The following is a 21,155-nucleotide window of genomic DNA, read 5'->3' as shown; positions in this document are numbered from 1 at the left end:
TCCCTCCCCCAGCGCCATTGGAGACCCCGCACCGTGCCTCGATACCCCCAGTGCCACTAGGGACCCCCAGCCGCGGGCCCCCTGTGCCCCCACACCGTGGGGGGGGCGTTGACCACGCCCCTTTCACCGAAGCCGCGCCCCCTACAGCCGGTGCCAGTCGCGGTCCTCCGGAGGAACTCTCCGCTAGGGGCGCTGTGGAGGCCGCCGCTCTGCCCGGCGCTCTCGGTGCTCCGCCGGTCCCATTTCCGGGCGGCGCTGAGGCGCGCGGCGGGGTGAGCGGGGGGTGCCGCGGCCCGGGGGGGGGACCGGGGCGGCCCGGGACACACACACACACACACACACACACACGCGTCCCTGGGCCCCGTGTGCTGGGGGTCTGCGCGCGTCGGGGGAGCACAGGCCCCTGGGTCCGGCGGGCTCTGGAGGCGCGGGGGCCGCCCGGCTCGGTGTGCCGGGCTGGGGGTAGCGGAGGCCGCTAGGCCCAGTGTGTCGGGGTCGGGGGGAGGTGAGAGCTCGTGGGGAGAAGGCCTGGGACCGGTGGGCGGAGAGGAGGAGCAGGGGCTCGCTGGGCTGGGAGGCTCCGGGGTCCGAGGCAGGCTGGCGGAAGGGAGCCCGGGATAGCCCCGACCCCCGGCAGTTTTGGCTCCCCGCAGACGACGGCTTTGCCTCTTGTCCCTCAGTCCCTGACAGGCTGCAGCATGTCGTCAGACTCCAGCAAGAAGAGGAAACCCAAAGTGATCCGCACGGATGGGGGCCCGCAGGAGGGCAAGCGGGGCAAGGCTGATGCCGACCAGGTAGGGCCCCTGGCTGCCTGCGTGTGCAGGCAGAGCCTGCCGGCTGTGCGGGGATACTTGTGTCCTGCCTTGCGAAAGGCTCATCTCCCACCTACTCTCTGCTGGCCTTATTCTTCCCTTCAGGAAGATGCAAGACCGTTCCCCCAGAGCCAAGCCAGCTCCCAGTGCCTCTGAAACTCCCACTCTGGATTTCAGAACCTGCTTCCATCTCCATGGGGAAACACAGTGCTCAAAGGGTCAAACTCTTCTTTGCAGATGTAGGGAGAGTGAGCACAAGGCTGAAAGGTCTCTTGGGGGGTTGCAAGTCATCTTAAAACTCTCTCACAAGCAGCAGGGTAATGGGTTCAGCCAAAGTGGGGTTCACCTTCCCAATTCATCCTCTGTAGTCACATAGATGGATGGGTGCAGGATGGATACTAGCTGAAATTTATAAACTATAAAGAGCTATTAAAAACTATATAAAATACAGTTTGAAGTTCCCAGGCATTTTAATACCTTGTGGCGTTTGTGTTTGGGATTAACTAAATCCTCTCCTGTGTATAAAGTATCCTTGGGTGTGGGATTAACAGACAAAGCCAGGAATCAAGACCCAGCAGTTTGTTTTCCACTGCTGTTTCCAGAGAAGGTGGAAGGATCCAGCTGTAGAAGGTGCTTTCTGCCTTTGCAGGATGTTAGGTACTACAGTGAGGAGTGTGAGGTGGATCTCCGTGACCCTATCAAAGACTACGAACTTTACAGAGAGACTTGTCAGGAGCTTCAGAGACTGATGGCAGAAATCCAGGAGCTGAAGAGCAGAGGCATCAAGGACAACGTAAGGAAAAGCCTTGGTGCTTGATTTTATGTGGTCTGTTCTTTGATGTTTTCCCTTAGTCTGAGAGGAACGGGAGCAGCAGTTGCACTGTCTTCTGGGGAGAATCAGGAAAATGGAGCAGCCTCCCTTAAATAAAGTAAAATATTATTTAGCTGAGGCATTGGTCTTGACCGAGCAGATGGGATTCTTCTAAAGCATGTCTGGGCTCCTGCTGGCCCTTGCTGTCCCATGGAGGCCCAGCAGCCTCAGCCATGGCTGGGGAAGGCTTGTGCTGTGACTGCCCGTGCTGTTGCACAGCAGGGTTCTCTGTTCCTACTGGGAGAAAAGTCACTAGAGTGAGCCTGGAAAACATCCTCTCCCCACCAAGTTATTTCCAGTGGGTGACCTGTGTGTCTGGCAGCTGGAGGCTCCCTCGGAAGCCCCGATGACATTAATCGTGGCGCCTTAGTGAAGCACGGAGTCCCCTTTGTGACAGAACTTGCAGGAATTCCATGCAGCAAAGGGGCTTTGTGTTGTCAGTCAATGTGCTTCAAACACCTCTCTCTTGCCATTCAGGCTTCGGAGATAGACGAGCGGCGGATTCAGAGTTGCGTCCACTTCATGACCTTGAAGAAGCTCAACCGGCTGGCTCATATTCGGCTGAAGAAAGGGAGAGATCAAACCCACGAGGTGCAGCAGGGCTGGGGGTGGCGAGGACCAGTCGGGATTTAGTGGGATTAGAGATGGTGACGTTTCTGCCCAGTCTGTGTATGGATGTGTGACAGGAATTAAACACCAGCCAGGTCATAGTTTCTGAATTAGAGGTTTATCAGGAAACTACTGCCATGAAGTGGGAGCTGTAGTTATAGTGAATGATGGTGTGGTGTCTGCTTCTGTCTCAGATACAGAGAGGAGTAGCTCTGTCTTGAGAGTCTGGTGTGCTGCAGGCCTGAGAAGTGTGTATGTGGTTGGCCCTGAAACTCCTTACCCAGACATCTCAGAGAAGCTTTTCACAGTTTCTAAATAACACTTTTCTTTGTACCACTGAGAAAACTGAGGCACAGGGACAGGAGGAGACTCTGTGTGCCCCACAGGTCTGCCCTGTTCCATGCCTTGTCCCCAAAACATGGTGCCTCCAGAGCACAACCAGTTTGATACAATGAGTGTTTGCTTTCCCAGCTTTTGAAAATGTCTTTTTACCCCCCAAAAGTTGTTGCATACCCTAAAACCTGCCATCGCTAGCTGGAACAGCGAGGGGGGTGTGTGTTGATGACTCTTACGGGGGCGGGGGGGGGGGGCGGGTTGCTCGCTGGGAGGAAGGTCACAGAGCTTCATCCCCAGCTGTGTCGGTGTTTCAGGCAAAGCAGAAGGTCGACGCTTATCACCTGCAGCTCCAGAACTTGCTCTATGAGGTGATGCACCTGCAGAAAGAGATCACCAAATGCCTGGAGTTCAAGTGAGTTTGGCCGGGGAGGAGAGGGAGCGATGGGGTACCTGAGATGGGGTGAAGGCCAGGTGCCACCACGCGGGAGAGACGGAGTGTCTCTGAATTCTTGTGCTGGGTCAGGGGGGGAAGAGCCTTGTGTAGGGAAGAGGGAAGAAGGCATCTATTGTGGTAGAGGGACAGTGGAGGAGGAAATAGGTAAATGTTAAAGATGTAGCCATGCTAGACTCTTTAAGGATTCTCTGGCCTCTGTCTATCAGGAGTTTTCTTCCAAAAGCTGAGCCTTTCATTGTGCCTGTTGTGCGGGCAGCACTCTGAGCTGCAGAAGGAGGGCTGTGTTTAGACTCATGCCTCACTTGGTGCTTTGGTTAACTGTGTGGGGAAGGTGTCTCTGGGAAGGGAGGGACCCTGTTCAGCCCCTTCTCACTGCAGTTCAGCTCACCGATAGCGTGGTACCTCACGTAGCAGACTGTAGAGAGGTTGGTGCTGGTCTCTTCTCACAGGGGATTAGTGACAGAACAAGAGGGAACGGCTTTAAACTGCAACAGGGGAGGGTCAGACTGGACAGTAGGAAAAAAATTTTCCCAGAAAGAGTGGTCAGAGAGTGGAATCGGCTGCCCAGGGAGGGGGTGGAATCACCATCCCTGGGTGTGTTTAAGGGCCGCTTGGATGAGCTGTGGGGGATGTGGGGTAGGGGAGAACTTTGTAGAAGTGGGCTGATGGTTGGACTCGATGATCCCGAGGGTCTTTTCCAACCTGAATGACTCTGTGATTCTGTGACTGACATTGACCACTCTCCTGTGAGATATGGTTGAGTTTGGCCCTGCTGCAGCATTTCCCACCCTTCCCTGGGCTGATCTGTCTGTCCTTGCAGGTCAAAACACGAGGAGATCGAACTGGTGAGCCTGGAGGAGTTTTACAAAGAGGCCCCCCCTGAAATCAGCCGGCCTGCCATCACCCTGTCAGAGCCCCACCAGCAGACCCTGGCCCGCCTGGACTGGGAGCTGGAGCAGCGCAAGAGGTGGGTCAGTGTCAGCCTGTCTGGTGCTGAGCATGTGGTGTGTGCTGAGCTGCAGGGCTCGTGGCAGACCCCAGGAGTGAGCTGCACAGCTTCTGGGCAAAGCAAATGTCGGTGATAAAGGTTTAACACCCTCTTGAAATAATCAGCTTAGAACAAGTGACAGATTTCTTGTGTAACTGAGCCCTCAGCATGGAGGATCAGTCCGTGTGTAGAGCTGGGCTTGGGAGGATCCTTGTTTCATAGATCAGGGAGTTTTCTTTCACCTACCTGATGGAAAAGAGCCCCAGGGAATCCTGGGGAAAAGAGCAACCTCCAGACTGGTGCAAGAGAAGCCTCGAGTCTGCCACAGCCGCTGTGCAAGAGAGGCTGCATGGCTGGGACCGTGCCTTGTGCTCCAGGTGGTGACAGCAAAGGCATCTTGGCTCTCCTGATAAGTCCATGTGTTCTCTCACTGAGGCAGCGAACATCAGCACTGGATCTTGGGTATCAGTGGGAGAAAATGAATTTTATAGCTTGGTGTTTCCCTGGTGTCTGTGTGTTGGTCCTTGCAGCAGTGAATGGGGCTGCCCACCACCGGGGTGATAGTGCTTCCATCCAGAACCTGGTTCTGCAAGATGTGCCACGCAGGGCAAAGCGATCCCTGTTTTGTCTGCCTTGCTGTGGTGCAAGGAACAAAAATTAAGCCAACCTAGTGCTGCCACTGCTGCTGGTCCTGCCTGCCTGTGCTCCTAATGCTTGCCACAGTGGGGAGCTGCCTGCGCGGCGCTGAGCTCGGCTGAGCTGCGACAGGCGCTGGTGTCCTGGTGCTGGCAGCCACCTCCTCAGTGCAGGCACTAACCCTCCGGGTCCCTTGGCTGGTGCAGGCAGGCCAGGTGGCTCAGCTGCTCCCTCGACTCTTGCCCTGTGCAAAAAGCAAACGTGACGCAACGTTCCTCTGTTTTGATGACAGCCAGCAGCTTTTTCAGCCAGGCAGCAGCCGAGACCAGCCTTCAGGAAAGATCAGCTGGAACCTGCTGGTAGGCTCTGCCTGAGCAGGGCAGCTCAGCAGAGTAGACTAGCGAGGGGTGCTGTGTGGCTCTAAACACCACGTGCTTTGTCTCTCCCAGACCCCCCGTGTCAAACCCAGCTGCTTCTGCCTGGTGGAAGGCACCCGTTCATGCTGCAGCTGAGGTCCTCTGGACGACTCTGCCTGCAGCACAGGCTTGCAGAGGACCATTCAACCTGGAGATCTCTTGAGGATTCTCCTTAAAAGTGATTGTTCGTTACAAACTGTGGAGAGGGCAAAGACGAGCTGACCTGAGCGTGCCCTGCGGTTGCATGTTGAATTGTTGAGAAGCCTTGCAATTCCCAGTCTTTGCCCCATGGTATCTAGGGAACACCACTGTTTACTTCTCACCACCATTGTGGTGGGAAATGGCCTCTTCAGCTGCCTCAAGAGCCAGTAGTGGTTTGGGCACTTTCTGATGCTGTTGGGGTTGTTAGTGTCCATCCATAATTGTCACATTGTGGAGTATTGGGTTTGTCTCGGACTCTGTTCCAAAAGGTGCCTCTTGAATGGTGTTACAGGGACCTTGGCTGCTCTCACTACCTCAGGGAGCTCAGGAGAGTTGTCTGAAAGCTGGACTTACAAACTGCTTTGTGAGGAGCCCGTTGGGTTGTGCGTTGACCTAACACAAATAGAGTTTTGCTTGGAAGCAGAAGTGTTTCAGTCCCGCAGTGTCATGTCTGTTGTTCCTGCTCAGAGCGGGTTTCCCCGGCACTGCAGGTGCTCTGGTCCGGTGGGGAGCAGGGTCCTGAGAGGAGGGTTTGTGAGCCCCCCCACCAGGCCACTGCGGTGGCTTGTCCTGAGCAGCACACCTCCATGCCCAGCTTTCCCTCCTCCTGCTTTCTGCTGGGCAAGAGGTTGAAATCAACAGCAATGAGGAGATTTCACATATCCAGGGCTTGGAGGGTCACGCTGAACTTGCATTTTCCTGGGCTTTCTACCCACTCAAAGACGAGCACTTGCTAGTTTATTAGACCTCAACTCTCATGAGTTTAACTAAGGAGTTGATGTGATGTGAAGTGACACTAGTGATATGAGGTGGAAAAACATCTCAGGAGCTTGGCAGGGTCGGCAGGGCTCCGTCAGCATGGCTGATGGCCGCAGAGGCTGGCGCAGGAGCAGGTCTGCTGAGGGAAGACCCACTTACTCTCCCTTCTCAGAGCACAGCATGAGGCTGAGCTTCCCCTTTCTCTCCCTGTTTGTTTTCCAGCTCTTATTGGTTCCTTTCTGCCTTTTCTTGCCCTTGGTATAAAGAGCTCTGTGTTTGTCACCATGTCTGAGCTCTCCTGGTTTCTGCAGTGACTTTTGTCAGGTCAGGAGAGCTGGGGCCCATGATCCAGGCAGACCCCAGCAGGCTTTGGAGCTGTGATATGTGGCAGTAACCGAATTTCTACCCCTAGGCTGGCAGAGAAGTACAAGGAGTGCCTGACCAGCAAGGAGAAGATCCTGAAGGAGATTGAGGTGAAGAAGGAGTATCTGAGCAGCCTCCAGCCTCGGCTCAACAGCATCATGCAGGTATTTGAGCTCTGGAAGAAGGGAAGAAGGCCTTCAGGGCCAGAGCTGAGGCTGTGTTAGAGAGGTGCCACGCCTAGACTAATTCTGCTCCCAGTCAGGCTGGACGAGGAGTAGATCTGCCTCGTGCTGAGACTCCTCCAGAGTCTCCTTGTTTATGCGGCAATTCCTGCAGAACTGCGGATGGAGGAGTCATTAAATGGGCCTTTCCCTAGAGTGACATGCAGTTCCAGCCCCTTGTGATTGCCTTGGGAGGGAAAAATGAGAAGGAACTGGGTTATTTTCAGTTCCAAAAGTTTTCCAGCAGAAGAGAGCTGCCAGCCCTTCCCTGGGGCTCGCCGTGCCCGTGGCTGTGTTTAACCCTGCATGGCAGCTGCTGTGCTGGTTTCCAGTCTCCCATTTACCAGCTGGGGGTGAAGAAGGGGGTGAGGAGGTTGAACTATTCTGTACCAGTGACGAAGGTTAGCCCTTTTTTTCCCCCAGGCCTCCCTGCCTGTCCAGGAGTATCTCTTCATGCCTTTCGACCAGGCACACAAACAGTACGAGACTGCCCGACACCTCCCACCACCTCTCTACGTTCTCTTCGTTCAAGCCAGTGCCTACGGCCAGGCCTGTGGTGAGCACCCAGGGGGGGTAAAAGTCCTCAGCGACACCACGAGGGGCTATGCCCTGCCAGGATTGGGGGGCAATTCTCCCCCAATGGGCCAGATAGTGCTCAAAGCACTGCTTTGGGAGGTCATTTTCCTTCCATCTGCTCTGCTGCCAGATTCTGCTGAGCCCAGAGCAGTGGGGTGGTCTCAAGGGCCAGCACAGTGAGGCAGCAGCATTTGAAACCTTGTTTGCTCAGCTCCCTTGCTGGAAGAACTGCTTGGGAAGCTCGCTTCCCACCTCTGCCCCCCCCCTCCTCAAGGTCGCCAGGGACGTCCCTGCAGCCTGCGAGCTGGCTCGGTGCTGACATGGCCACCCCAGAGCTGTCGCTCTGGGAGTGGGGCAAGCGGCAGCAGAGCGTGGAAGGATCACGCCGTGCCACTTGGCCACACCAGGTTCTTGCTGATGAGTACCTGCAGCCCTGGTGACCCAGCTCATCGCCTCCAGCTTGTGCCAGCCAGACCCCAGCCCCTCTTGGCTCCTGATAAAGATCTGGCCTTTACAGTTTCCAGGGACAGTCCCTCAAAACCCAGCATTTTCTCTCCTCTGACCCCATCCTACCCAGGAGATGAGCCCTGCAGTGGCCTCATGGAGCCCTCTGGACAACTGCCTCTTCCCACTGACCCTTCGTTTGAGCTTCCTCTGCCACAGGGCTCTGCCTCGTGCAGCCACGAAGTGGGAGCTTTCTGGGGCAGGGCTGCTTCTAACTGCATTTCCCATACAGATGTGGGGTTCATAGCTTAGTTTTCACGTCTCCTCTGCAGATAAGAAGCTTGTGGTGGCCATTGAAGGGAGCGTAGAGGAAGCCAAAGCCCTGTACAAGCCGCCTGAGGACTCACAGGGTGAGTTGGGGTGGTGTTGCCGTAGGCAGGCTGCCTGATGCTCTGTGCAGGAAGAGGGGCTGGGTAGAGAAGCGAGTGAGTGCGGAAATGGCGCAGTGCCTGATGTCTGCACTGCTGCCTGAAAACCCTGGCAGCTGATCCCTTCTGTCCCCAGCTTCTCCTTCCTGAGAGATGTTCACAGCCTGCCGAAGTGACCCCTGGTACTGAGGACATGTTCCTGTGTGTCTGTGTCCTGCTAGAGCCCTGCTTTGGGGGGGATGGTGATGTCTGGGGTACCTGTGCTCTTGGAGAAAGGGCTGGTAGTCCTGCTGGCTGTGGGAAAGCTGCTGAGCCCCAGGCAAACCCCGCTTACACCCCTCTCTTTGCACAGATGACGAAAGTGATTCTGATGCGGAGGAGGAGCAGACCACGGTAAGGAATAGCCTTGTCCCCTCTGGGTCCTCTCCCAACACCATATCGTGAGCAAACTGACCAGCTCCTGCTAACCGGGAGGAGCTGGGAACTGATCCCTACACACGCTCTGTGTGTGTGGAGGTGCACTGGTGTTAAATCCAAGGTTTAGACTGGCTCTTAGGAAGTATTTCCAGAAGGGGCTGCTGGGCGTTGGAATGGGCTGCCCAGGGCAGGGGGGGAGTCCCCATCCCTGGAGGGGTTGAAGAGTCGGGCTGAGCCAGCGCTGAGGGATCTGGTGGGGTTGGGAACGGTCAGGGTTGGACTGGAGGAGCTTCAAGGGCTTTTCCAACCCAGATGATTCTGTGATTCTGTAAATTCAGCCATTTCTTGTGAGCAGAGAGCTGCCATTTCTAGTTTCTGACCCGAACACAGTAGAACCTGGGGACAAATCTGCCCAGTTCGTGTCCTGCCTGGCAGCAGTGGCCACCCGGGAGCTTTCTGTCTGGAGCTGTTCCACTTTGTATAAATAGTCTGGGGCCAGGGAGGCTGGCTGGGGGCTGGCGTCCAGCAGGGAGGGATGCCTGCTGGGGGATCACTCAGCACTCCCTCGGGGTGGCGTTTAGGTCCTACAGGTTGTACCTCTGGGTGCTGGGGAGAGGCTGTAGGTGCTGGCTGCCCACAGTGTGGAAGCCCACAGCAGGTCTGTGCCACCACCACCCAGCAGCAGCACCTGGTGCTTCGGGCTGCTGCTGTGGGGAAGGGCCTCAGCTTCTGCCCCTCATGGTGAGGAAACTTTTGGGACTAGCAGGTCCTTGTCCCAGTCTTACAGGAGTGGGGACACTCCTGGGAGCTGAAGCAACACCAGGAAGCGGAGCTGCTTTGTCCTTGCCCTGCAGCAGGTCAAGGGTTTCAAACTCCCCTCCCTGCCCAGGGCTGCTCCCTGTCTGGAGCACTGAGGGACTGAGGAGCTAGACTAGAAGGAAAGAGCAGTGGGAGGCGGGGGGTGGATTGTGGGTTGCCCAGAGTTGGGAGGAGAAGGGTCTGACAGCTCTGTTCCACCCTCCCCAGAAGCGGCGCAGGCCCACCCTGGGCGTGCAGCTGGACGACAAGCGCAAGGAGATGCTCAAGCGTCACCCCTTGTCTGTCACTGTCGACCTGAAGTGCAAAGGTAAGCGGGGTCTGGTGGCCCTTGGCAGAGAACGCACGGGAGCGTGTGACAGCAGGTTAGGGAGCAGCCTGGCAGCAGCTTGGGTTCCTCAGGGAGAGCTCGGGGTGCAGAGAGCTGCCCTCAGCCCAGCTGCCCCAGTAGGGATAATGTGGCTTTCCAGCAGAGACTGAACAAAGTGGTTTATCAGCTCTGTCTCCCAGAGCTCCTTTCACCCACACAGGTGGAGTGATGTGCTCTGAAGCTTCCTTTCTCTAGTTGGGAGCTTTTCTCTTTTGTGGTGGGGTTTTGGGCATGACAGATAGATCCTAGCAAATGCTGGTGGGATGGTGTTAGAGGTGTTGTGCGTCAGTTGCCAGTTATACTCCCCCCCACGTTGCCCCTCTGCTCCATTTGCTGTTGTCCTAGCAGGGGGGCGTGTATATCCTCCCCCTGCGGAGTGCTCCAAGCTAGAGCAGACATCAGTGTTGCCCCCTCTCTGTTGGTGCAGATGAGAATGTGCTTCACCTGACCTTCTATTACCTGATGAACCTCAACGTCATGACAGTGAAAGCCAAGGTGACCACTGCTGTTGAGATGACAACCGCCATCAGTGCCGGGTAAGGAGAGCCCTGTGGGCACGGAGCCCACAGCTCGTCGGGCAGTGACCGCTCCGCTTGCCACCAATGCCCTGCCCTGGTGTCCTGCCGTGCTCTGTTCAGAGTGACCCAGGAGCAGGAGCAGCACATGGTGGCAATGTCCCTTATGAGCCATAGTTCCTGTGCCCCGTGAGCTGGTGCACTTCACACCCAGTTGCCTGCTTCCAACTGGTGAGGGTTTAACCTCAGTCCCTCCCCTTGCCTTTCCTGGGGCACTTCACGGGCCGTTGTGCAGCGCTGTGGTTTCAGGGTGCTGTCTTGGCTTGTCCTTTGATGGGCAAAGGAGACCCCAAAAGAGCACAGCTCCATCGCTGCCGCTGGGGAGCGCCTTCAAGGTGATCTGCCCCCCTGCCCTGTGATGCCCTTCCCCTTAGCTTGCCAGGAGCCCTGCCAGGCTGCTGCAGCCCCAGATCATCCTCCTCTCCCTCTGCCCCGACAAGCCAGGGGCAGGGAGGTTGGGAACCTCTTAGGGCAGTGGTGCCAGACCCATTGAGCTGGGGGCGAACCTCTCCTGCTTGCCGCGTTCAGTCACACTCTTGCAGCCGCACCGCTTTCCTCCCTCCTGCAGCCTGTGCCTGGCAGCTCCCTTCCCCTGCTTGCTCTGCAGGTCACCTTGTCTTGAGCACCAGAGATAACGGCTGCCTCTCCCTGGGCTCCCTAGAGACTGCTGGAGCTTGATTTGCGTGAGGAATAGCTGAAATGGCAGCTGTGGGAGCCTGCCCAGGGAGCTGCGATCAGCTGCTGGCTCTCTGGTGGCTCTGCTCAGGCCAGGAGGAGGTGCCTGAGGAAGAGGGAGGCAGAAGAGGCTGGTCTGGGCTTACCTGGAAGCATGTGCTGCCTCCCAGCCTGTCCCATGTGAGACCTCCCAATCCTCCTGGGGTTCTCTTTTCCCTGTAGCTACCCAAACCCCTCTGTGACAGCAGCTAGAGTCTCCGCAGCGTTCCCATGCAGGGTGCCCTTGGCTGTATTACCCCAAACACTACAGCCCATTATGCTTGGTCGAGCTTGTGAGTACAGTCAGACATAAAGAATTTTATCTCATTAAGAAGAATTCCTCTGCTTTAAGCTTGTTGGGTGGCAAACAGCCATCAGGCCTGTGCTGGTAAAGTTTTCTCCAGGCACATCAGCTGGTTTTGAAATTAATGTGCTGGAGTGAGCAGCTTCCTGGGAAACAGGGAGATGGTGCCCTCTGACTTCTATCATCACAGCCATGGAGGAGATGGATCGTCTTTCGGACTGGAATTAGGGGAAAGCCATTCTGATCTTGAAACCCAACTCCTGGAGCTTGTAGCCTGTTAGTGGGCACCCCAGAGAGACATGGAGCCCAGGCTGCTGGTGATTAATCTCTTCCCTCCTCCTGCCAGTGACCTGCTCTCCCCAGACTCCCTCCTCAACTGCCTCTATCCAGGAGACCATGGGAGGAAAACGCCCAACCCAGCCAACCAGTTCCAGTTCGATAAAGTGGGGTGAGTGGGGCGCAGACAGTTGGTTTGTCTGGGAGGGCTCGGCAGCCGGGAAGACGGTGTCCTGCCAGTCAGCATCGGGTGGGCTCATGGGGCACGGCTTGGGGCACAGGCCAGGTGGCAGGGGGACAGGGAGGACAGGAGTGCTTTGGGGTGGCGTAACCCTTCCTCATTGTCCCCACAGCATCCTGACCTTGAGCGACTACGTGACAGAGCTGGGGCACCCCTATGTGTGGGTGCAGAAGCTGGGCGGGCTGCATTTCCCCAAGGATCAGCCTCAGGCATGTCATACCCCCTCCCCTCTCCATGAAAATGCCAAGCTGGGGTTTGGGGAGGTTTGGGGGACAGTTGTGTCATGTCCTGTCCCCTCAGACCCCAGAGCTCCTGCTGACACCAGCCACTCCCAAACTATGCTGCACCCTTGGCTGGGCCAGGCTCAGTTAGGATCAATCTGTGTGATGGGGCCACACCAACGTCATTTACCCACCGTGTGTGAGAGTCTAAGCCCTCTTATGGACACTGAGCAGTGACTTGAGCATGTGTCTATCCCTGTGGCTGGGTGGGGTGGCTCCTGGACCGTGGGGTCCCCACAGGCTGGCGTGATGGTGACAGCCCCTCCTGCCCACAGCACACGGTCGCTGCAGACAACTCGCTGAGTGCCAGCCACATGGAGCTGACTGTGAAGCTGCTGCGGACGAGGCTGCAGTCCCGCCTGGCTCTCCACAAGCAGTTTGCATCGCTTGGTGAGTGCCTGGCTCCCCACCCCATGCCTGGGGATGGCAGGGGTGCAGTAGCAGGGTCCTCATGCAGAGGAGAGCTGACTGATGTCACTTCTAATGGTGCTGCAGATCTGTAGTGCCACCGAGTCGTTCCCACTGTAGTAGCGAGGGCTGCCCTGGTTTGGGTGGGAGAGGAAGGCTGTGTCCTCTCTCGATGCCCAGCACCCCTTTGGGACCGGCCATGCGTGTGCTGGGAATCAGCTCAGGCCGTGGTGGGAGATGAAGCACACCCCCACATGTGCTGTGTGCCCGTCGAGCAGGCCATGTCTGCGCTGCCAAGGCTGTGAGCTCTGGTGGGATGGCAGCCGAGGCCTCCCCTGCTCCCCTCTGGGCACCTGATGAAGGTGTCAGAAAGGGTAACGATGTCCCCACATCCCGGTTTTGGAGCATCCCCACCCACAGGACAGTGACAGAGCTCTGTCCCCAGCCCTCCCCTGCTCAGGTGGCCTTGTCCTTGGTTTCAGAGCATGGCGTGGTGCCAGTCTCCAGCGAGTGCCAGCATCTCTTCCCCACCAAGATCGTCTCACGCCTGGTGAAGTGGGCTGCCATTCCCTATGAAGATTACGCGGTAGGCGCCGAGCACAAGGCTGTATCCCCCCCAGCGCCCGCGCGGCACTGGCAGCGGCTCACTCCTCTTGCCTCCCCTCGCAGGAGCTGCCCTACACTAAAGATGTGATAGAAGCCAGCTTGGCTGAAGACACTCACCTCTACTACATGGCCCTGATTGAAAGGGGAACAGGTAGGTGTGTTTCCTTCCCCTGGGAATTTCGAATTTCCACACCGGGCGTCCCCAGAGCAGCTTCTTGGGGGTCTTCGTGGGACCTTTTGGAGGTCCTTGGGATTGTGCGTGACATTTCTCCCCTGCCCTGCTCAGCCAAGCTGCAGGCAGCTGTAGTCCTGAACCCTGGTTATTCCACGCTGCCACCCGTCTTCAGCCTGTGCCTGAACTGGAAAGGAGAGCGAACCAGCAGCAACGACGACAACATTCGGGTAAGCTGGGGTGGTGGGAGAGGAGGCTGGAGAACCGCTGACTTTTAGGGGGCTGTTCCCAGTGGTTCTGTGTCCATAATAAGTGAGTTGTTGGGGTGAGCTGGTGGCCAGGCAGCTCTGGGCAGGGCCCTGAGATCTGCCGGGTGCAGCCATGGGCTCTGGGAGGGCTGAGCAGAGACCCAAGCCTGCTCCATACTGATCCCTCTGCCAGGCCATGGAGAGCGAGGTCAATGTGAACTACAAGGAGCTGTGGGGGCCCAAACCCGGCTACCAGCTCCTCACCAACCAGCTGCAGCGCCTGTGCATGGTGCTGGATGTCTACTTGGAGACGGAGCCCCACGACACCAGCGTGGAGGGGCCCAAGGAGTTTCCCCAGGAGAAGATGTGTCTGCGCCTGGTCAGGTGAGAGCCCGGCACCCCAGGGCAGGGAGGAGCTGGGGTGGGGGGCAGGGGTGCTGGCAGAGACGTTGGTGGCACCCGGTGCCCACCCTCCAGCCTCTCCTTTAGCTGTCAGGGGGGATCTGCCCCCCGCAGCTGGGCAGTGCCTCGGGACCAGGCCTGTTCTGTTGGTGCTGAGGGCTTCCTGACACCCATGGGTCAACGTCTCCCTCTTCTCCTCTTCCAGGGGCCCCATGCGCCTGAAACCCTTCAAGTTCAACTACCCCCAGGGGTTCTTCAGCCATCGCTGAGCACTGCCTAGGCATCACTCTGGGCTGGGCCTCATCCTGTCTGTGGGGAGGAGCACCCCCATCACACTGTTTCAATTTATTTTTCAAGGTTTTGGTTGAAGGTTTTGTAGCCAAAGGGATTAAATGCTGAACTGAAAGAAAAGAGCGTGTGTGCCATGTCTGGGCAGAGGGCTGGAATGAGGGGGCCCCGGGAGGGCTGCAGCAAGCCCTGTCTCTGGTCTCTGGCCGGCATCTTGCTGCTGGACATCCCTTGCCTGGAGTGCTGCCTGTCTCCTGTGCTCCCTCCCCACCTCAGGGCCTCGGGACTGACGAACAGAGATGGCTAAAAATAGCCCTTTTCCGGAGCCTGCACTGCAGCCCCAGCCTGTCCTTCCCTGCGCTGGCTGCCAGCCAGCTGACTTGGCACAAACCCTGCAACAAGGAGGGGGGCTTTGCTGCTTCCCTGGCTTGTGATGGGGGGAGCTGGGCAGTGTCCTGTGAGAGGCCGGACCTCCCAGCACCCTGCGATGGGTTCAGGCTTGGGCTGGCAGTCCCAGCACACCAGCTCACCCCTCTCCAGCACCTCACAGCTCCCCACTGTGGGTCCTGTCCCACAGCCAGGCTCCATTCCCGCTTCCAAGATCCTTGTCGCTCTTGGCCCCCAGCTTCCCCCTGTCTCCTCTGTGGGCAATTTCCCCACAGGGAACACTGATAGGCCCTCTCCCCCCTTCTGTGCAGCCCCTGCTGTTGGTGCAGTGCAGGGCTGTGCTGCAGTGCCTGGGTTAAACCAGGCTCTACCAGCCCCACTGGGAGCTGGGCTTTAAAACGTAAAGAAGGAATAAAACGTGCTGAAATTCTGTGTGGAGGGGGGTGGGGGGGCTGGCCCTCTTTCCAGCCCCTGTGAGGGAGCCCAGGTCCTTTGTGCCTGCCAGGAGGGGAGGCTTCCCCCTGGAAGGCAGCCAGGGTGCTGGAGCGCCCCATATCACCCCCAGAGCCCTGGGTGACAGATCCCAGGCCAGGCTTTCCCACCCTCCCTTCCTTACCCCCCCCCCCCCACCCTCCCTTCCTTACCCCCACCCCTGGACAGGAGCTCAGAAGAGCCAGGTCTCTGTAAGCACTTTTATTTGGTTATTGCACAGAAAGCAAATAAGAGTGGGCTGAGGTTCCTAGTGCACTGTGTGTCTGTGAGCGTTCTGGCAGCACCCAGCCTCTCCCACTGAAGGCAGCTGCAGCCTGGGTCACCGCTCAGAGGGACAGTTGTCACCCCCAGGCCAGGGGAGGACCCCACCAGCCCCCTCCCAAGCAGCTAGAGCTCTGCATTGCACTCATCCATCAATTGCACATAACATTAAATAAATGCACTTATTGGAGAAGGGCAGTCGGTTCCCCTGGGGTCTCTTCTCCTCGGTTATAATTCAAGTGTTTAAATGTGGCGCTCGGCGAATATCACATTCTGCTAGGGAAGCTATCGGCCAAACCGCCGGGGCAGGGCAGCAGGGGGCTGCGTCTCTCACACGGACATATTGCTAAGGGAAAGCCCGGCCTGGCGGGGCGTCCCCACCCCGGGCTCGGCCGTCGGAGGGGAGCGGAGCAGCTCCCACACCCAGAGGTGCTCTTTGGCGCCTGGGGCTCCGCTCACTTCTTCCCCGTGGCGGGCGCCGGTTCGGTGGCTTTGCCCTCCTTGCTGGAGGGGGCCTCGGCCTTGAGGGGCTCTTTACTGGCTTTGGGCTCATCTTTGGGTTTTGCTTTAGCTTTGGGCTCCTCCACCTTCTCCTTCTTGGGTTCCTCAGCCTTTGGCTTTGCAACAGCCTCCTGCTGAGGTTTTGGTGGAGCCTCCTTCTCAGCCTTTCCTTCTGCAGGTTTGGGGCCTGGCTTGGTGGTCTCCTTCACCTGTGGGGCCGGAGGCTCTGGCACAGCAGCCGCCTTCTCTTTGGGCTTCTCCTCCCCCTTGGCCGGGACATCCTTCTTGGGAGCCTCCTCTTTCCTGCCCTCCTCAGCTCCGGGCTTGGAGGGAGCCTTTGCCTCCTTGGGCTGCTCTCCCTTCACAGGGGCTTTCGGCTCCTTTGGAGGGGAGGGGGTGGGCTCCTTGGCTGGGGCCACTTCTTTCTGCGGAGACTTGGCCTCCTCCTTCACAGGAGATTTGATTTTCTCAGGGGACTTCACAGCTGGGGTTTTGGCCTCCTCCTTTGAGGGGGTTGGTGGCTTCTCTGGGGACTTCACAGCTGGGGTCTTGGCCTCCTCTTTAGAGGGGGTTGGGGTTTTTTCTGGGGATTTGACAGATGGGGTTTTGGCTTCCTCTTTTGAGGGAGTTGCAGGTTTCTCTGGGGACTTCACAGCTGGGGTCTTGGCCTCTTCTTTCAAGAGGGTTGAGGGTTTCTCTGGCGACTTGACAGCCGGGGTCTTCGCCCCCTCTTTTGAGGCGGGTGCAGGTTTCTCTGGGGACTTCACTGTTGGGGTCTTGGCCTCATCCTTTGAGGGCATCAGGGGCTTTTCAGGGGATTTGACAGCTGGAGTCTTGGCCTCCTCCTTTGAGGGGGTTGGGGGTTTCTCTGGAGACTTCACAGCTGGGCTCTTGGCCCCCTCCTTTGTGGGGGTTGGGGGTTTCTCTGGAGACTTCACAGCTGGGATCTTGGCCCCCTCCTTTGAGGGGGTTGGGGGTTTCTCTGGAGACTTCACAGCTGGGCTCTTGGCCCCCTCCTTTGTGGGGGTTGGGGGTTTCTCTGGAGACTTCACAGCTGGGCTCTTGGCCCCCTCCTTTGTGGGGGTTGGGGGTTTCTCTGGAGACTTCACAGCTGGGCTCTTGGCCTCCTCTTTTGAGGGGGTCGCAGGTTTCTCTGGTGACTTCACTGTTGGACTTTTGGCTTCATCTTTTGAGGGGGTCACAGGTTTCTCTGGGGACTTGACAGCTGGGCTCTTGGCCTCCTCCTTTGAGGGGCTTGGTGGTTTTTCAGGGGACTTGACAGTTGGGCTCTTGGCCTCCTCCTTTGAGGGGGTTGCAGGTTTTGCTGGGGACTTGACCTCTTTTTCAGGAGACTTGGCCTCCTCTTCACCCTCTGCTTCAGCCTTCTCCTCTTCTTCCTCCTCTTCAGCTTCTTTCTCAGCTGCCTCCTCCTCCTCTGTGACCTCCTCGGTCACCTGGATTTCCTCTGTCTGCTCCTCCACAATCACCGTTTCCTTCTCAGATTTTTCCACCACTTTGATCTTCTCCTCACTCTTCACCTTGATGTCGGTGGTGATGCTGGGAGCCTTAGGGACCACCTCGGGGAAGGAGAGCATCCCATAGCCAGACTCGATCCGATATTCCTCTCCTTCCAAGAGCTTTCTGCCAGAAAGAGAACAGAGTAGGGCAGTCAGTGACTGCTTCTCACCTGCTCCCATGACCAGGCGTGCCATGTAGTTCCATCTCCCTCCTTGTCCCGTTTTTGATGTGCTGGCTGACCCTCCTGCTTCTACACCCTGTTTCCTCGCCCTTCCTTCCCCAAACCATGTGCAGGGCTGGGCCACCCAGCTGTATGTTGCCCACCATGGTCTTGGAGGATGGGTGGTCTCTTTCTCAACAAGAAGGGCCCAGGTGGTAGTGAGGGCCCTTGAGGAATGTCCCCAGAGACACCAGCACTAGGGACTCACTGGGACCCTCCCACCTTCCCCTCGCCCTCCCCTTACCGATAGGCAGCAATTTCAATGTCCAGGGCCATTTTGACATTGAGCAGATCCTGGTACTCCCGGAGCTGAGCTGCCATCTCCCATTTGGTGTTCCTCAGCTCACTGTCAAGCTGCTGGATGGTTTCCTGCAGGCAGACAGAGCAACTGGTGACATGGGGGGCCAGTCCTCAGGAGCAGAGGGACACAAAACACCCCTAAACAGTCCTCTGGTCTCCAAGGAGGGACTGCTCACCCAGCACCAGGGTGCTGCTACCACGGGGTCCACAGCCACCTCCCCCTGCAGACACAGAGGGAAGGGGACATGTCTAGGGGCTGTTTCAGTGTGTCCAGTTACCTTGGGAGAATGGGAAGCAGCCCTGCACCCCCTCAGGCAAGAGCTGCCAGCTCCAGGCCCCTCCCAGAGCTCCCTCCAGCAGGAACAAGCTGTGGGAACCTTTCTAAGATGGGTGAGTCTGGTGGCCACCCAACCCCAGGCTGAGGCTGATGGGGATGGAGCATCACCCTGGGGACAGTGTTTCAGGCCACAGCCCCCACACGCTGCAGCCCTCTATGCTGCACTTCCCTGCTCTGGGAAGTAAGACATAGCCTGAACCCTGGGCACGGTTCAGTGGTGTTTGTGACCACCATCGTGGGAAGCTTGAAGCCCAACAGAGACATGGGGCAGCTCCATCATGGCTGAGGGACACAACAGCCCAGATGCAACCTCAGGCTCTGAGTACCTGATCCCCAGGAGCTGGGGAAGGCTGGTTCTGGACACAACCCAGTGTGTTTGCCCCAGGTCATCATCTCTGCAGCCAAAGCACCAGGGCTGCTCCTCCCCCACAGCTGGATGGTCCCTCCCCACCAGATGATGTCTGGGCCGCTGCCCAGTGCGCCACATTACCTGGTAGGACAGGACATCTGCATGATGGCGCTCCTCCGAGTCCTGTCGCTGCCTCTCCAGTGACTCCTGGGTCCCTTTGAGGGCTTCAAGCTCAGTGGTTTTGGACTGGAGCTGGCGGCGGTACTCGCAGATCTCCTCCTGGGCCAAGCGGATGGCATCCGTGTTCACCTTGGCAACCTCCGAGAGCTTGTCCAGCCTCACTGCAACGGGAAAAAGGAGAAGCTGCAGGGAGGGAGGGAGGCTGCGGTCTCCCCTGCTTGGGGAACCTCAAATTATTTAATACTGCACGGCCCCTGCCTGCGTGTCCTCTGCAGAGCCAGACCCTTGGGGGCTCCCTGGGTGCTCTGGCTTCACCAGCCCCTGCTCTGTCGGGGCTCACGCTGTGCTGGGGAGGTGAAGGAGAACGGGCAGGACGGGCTGGGGGGGATGTTTTCTCCATCCTGGACTTTACCCAAGGCAAAACCACGCTGCAAACCGCCCCCTCCTCCCTTCAGCTCCTGCCACAACCCCAGGACGGAAAGCTCTGCGGGCTCACCCTGCGCACGCTGCCTTGCCAGGCCCGGTTCTGCCGCAGCCACCCCGGGGGCCGGGGGGGTGGGAGACAGACAGACCGACCGACCCCGCTGCTCCCACCACCCTCGGGGCAGCCTCCGCCCCGCCGGACAATGCCCCCATGGGTGCTGAGCCGCCGCTGTCCGTGGTGCTGAGCCGCCGCTGTCCAGGGTGCTGAGCCCAGCGCGCCCATGGGTGCTGAGCCCTGGGGGGCCGATCCCCACCCTCCTCCCCCGATTCCGTAGTGCCCCACCCAACAGCGCGGCAGGGACACTCCCTGCCCGACCCCCCCGCGTCAGGGATGCGGCAGCCCCCCCCCGCCCGTAACCCCCTCCCTGCAGCGCCCCGCTAACGCTCCTAGCCTCGCTGCAGCGGGGAGGGGTCGGCAGGACACCCTGCGGCACTAGGCGGGGTCTGGCACCCCGAAAACTTGCGGGGTGCCGGGGCAGTGACCGCGCCACCCTCCTCGAGACGCACTGCGGGGCGGGGGGGGGGCAAAGCACCCTCAGACACTGAGGAGCCGGTGGCAGGGGTGAGGTTACCCTAACGCCCTCCCAGAGCGCTGGATATCTGGGGTGCGGGGTCCCTCCACCCCCCGGGGCGCGGCTGCTCTAACGCCCTCCCAGAGCGCAGTACATAGGGGGGGTCCCTGCACCCCCCGGGGCGCCGTTACCCGAACGCCCTCCCGGAGCGCGGCAGCCCACGGGATCCCCGCAGCCCCGGGGAGGGGGGGGCGCTGCCTGCGGAGCCCTCCGCGCGGTGCGGGACGGGGCGGAACTCACCGCGGAACCACTCCTCGGCCTGCAAGGTGCTGCGGGCCGCCGTGCCCTCCAGCTGGGCGCGCAGGTCGCGGAGGGCAGCGGTGACCCCGGGGCGCAGGGCAGAAGGGGGCTCGGCGGGGGGCTCGGGGCGGGCCCCCCGAAGCAGCGCGCCCACCTCGGCGCGGTGCTGCCGCCGCAGCAGCTCCGCCTCCTCCCGCAGCGCTCGGGCTCGCTCCTCCAGCGGCCCCCGCGCCCGTTCCGCCTGCGCGGAGCTCTGGGCCAGCCCGCGGGCCGCCGCCTCCAGCTCGGTTCGCTGCCGGGCCTCCTCCTCCAGCCGCCCCCGGAGCGTGGCCACGTCCTCGGCCAGGCGCGACCGCTCCAGCCGCAGCTGCCCCTTCTCGGCGCCCAGGCGCAGGACTGTGCCCCGCATATCGCGCAGCTCCCGCGCGTACAGCTCGCCCATGGCCGAGCGCCCCGCCTGCTGCTGCCGCAGTGCCGCTGCCTCCGCCGCCAGCGCCCGGTTCTGCTGCTCCAGCGCCCGCACCCGCTCGATGTAACCGGCGAAACGATCGTTCAGCACCTGCAGCAGCTCTTTCTCGTTCCGCGCCCGCGGTTCCCCGTTCAGCGAGTCCAGGCTCTCGGTGGAGGAAGCGGCCGCGCTGCCGCCGCCCCCCCCACCCCGAGCCCGCCCCACTACCGGGCCCGACCACGAGTGGAAGCCGCTGGAGGCGGCGGAGCGCGGGGCAGCGCGGCCCGGGTCCTTGCGGAGCCCCCCTGGGGGGCCCAGCAGCGTCTCCAGCATCAGGCTCATGACGACCCCCGCCCTCGATGCGGCACCGTTGCCGCCGCCGCCCGCTTTATAGCGCTCGGTGCGGCCGCTCCGCCCCGTCACCGGCAAAGGGGATGGGCACCGGCACCGCCCCGTGCCGCCGCCGCAGCCCGCGGGGGGGGACCCCAAGGCCACGCCCTGGGTGGGGAGCGGGGACCCGTCCTGGGGAACGGGGATCACCAGAGAAGGGAGTGGGGTCCCCCCGGAAGGCTAACAGGAGCCCCCAGGGTGGGGCAGGAGCCCCGAGAATAGAGAGTGAGACCCCCCGGGAAGGG

The 21,155-nt window shown here is 59.4% G+C and overlaps 2 protein-coding genes across 2 annotated transcripts; one reads left to right on the top strand and one right to left on the bottom strand.

The window, feature by feature from the left end:
• Positions 1-162: 162 nt before the first annotated feature.
• On the top strand, positions 163-14,355 carry THOC5 (THO complex subunit 5). The gene is made up of 20 exons (XM_074920918.1): positions 163-272; positions 681-794; positions 1,462-1,605; positions 2,161-2,274; positions 2,943-3,040; positions 3,903-4,049; positions 6,495-6,609; positions 7,090-7,222; positions 8,019-8,096; positions 8,467-8,507; positions 9,558-9,657; positions 10,145-10,253; positions 11,657-11,758; positions 11,940-12,036; positions 12,384-12,498; positions 12,999-13,102; positions 13,186-13,273; positions 13,409-13,524; positions 13,736-13,926; positions 14,150-14,355. The coding sequence occupies exons 2-20, from the start codon at positions 699-701 to the stop codon at positions 14,211-14,213; spliced, it is 2,052 nt and encodes a 683-aa protein (XP_074777019.1). The 5' UTR covers positions 163-272; positions 681-698; the 3' UTR covers positions 14,214-14,355.
• A 949-nt stretch (positions 14,356-15,304) lies between these two features.
• Positions 15,305-20,900, bottom strand: NEFH (neurofilament heavy chain). Its single transcript, XM_074921387.1, has 4 exons — positions 20,073-20,900; positions 18,739-18,938; positions 17,856-17,980; positions 15,305-17,514 (listed from the first exon to the last, which is right to left on the bottom strand). The coding sequence occupies exons 1-4, from the start codon at positions 20,860-20,862 to the stop codon at positions 15,828-15,830; spliced, it is 2,802 nt and encodes a 933-aa protein (XP_074777488.1). The 5' UTR covers positions 20,863-20,900; the 3' UTR covers positions 15,305-15,827.
• Positions 20,901-21,155: the final 255 nt, after the last annotated feature.

The sequence above is a fragment of the Athene noctua genome, chromosome 17, assembly GCF_965140245.1.
Source record: "Athene noctua chromosome 17, bAthNoc1.hap1.1, whole genome shotgun sequence".
Lineage (NCBI taxonomy): Eukaryota > Metazoa > Chordata > Aves > Strigiformes > Strigidae > Athene > Athene noctua.
Note: the sequence above shows the minus strand (reverse complement) of the source record. Positions and strands in the feature narration are given on the sequence as shown.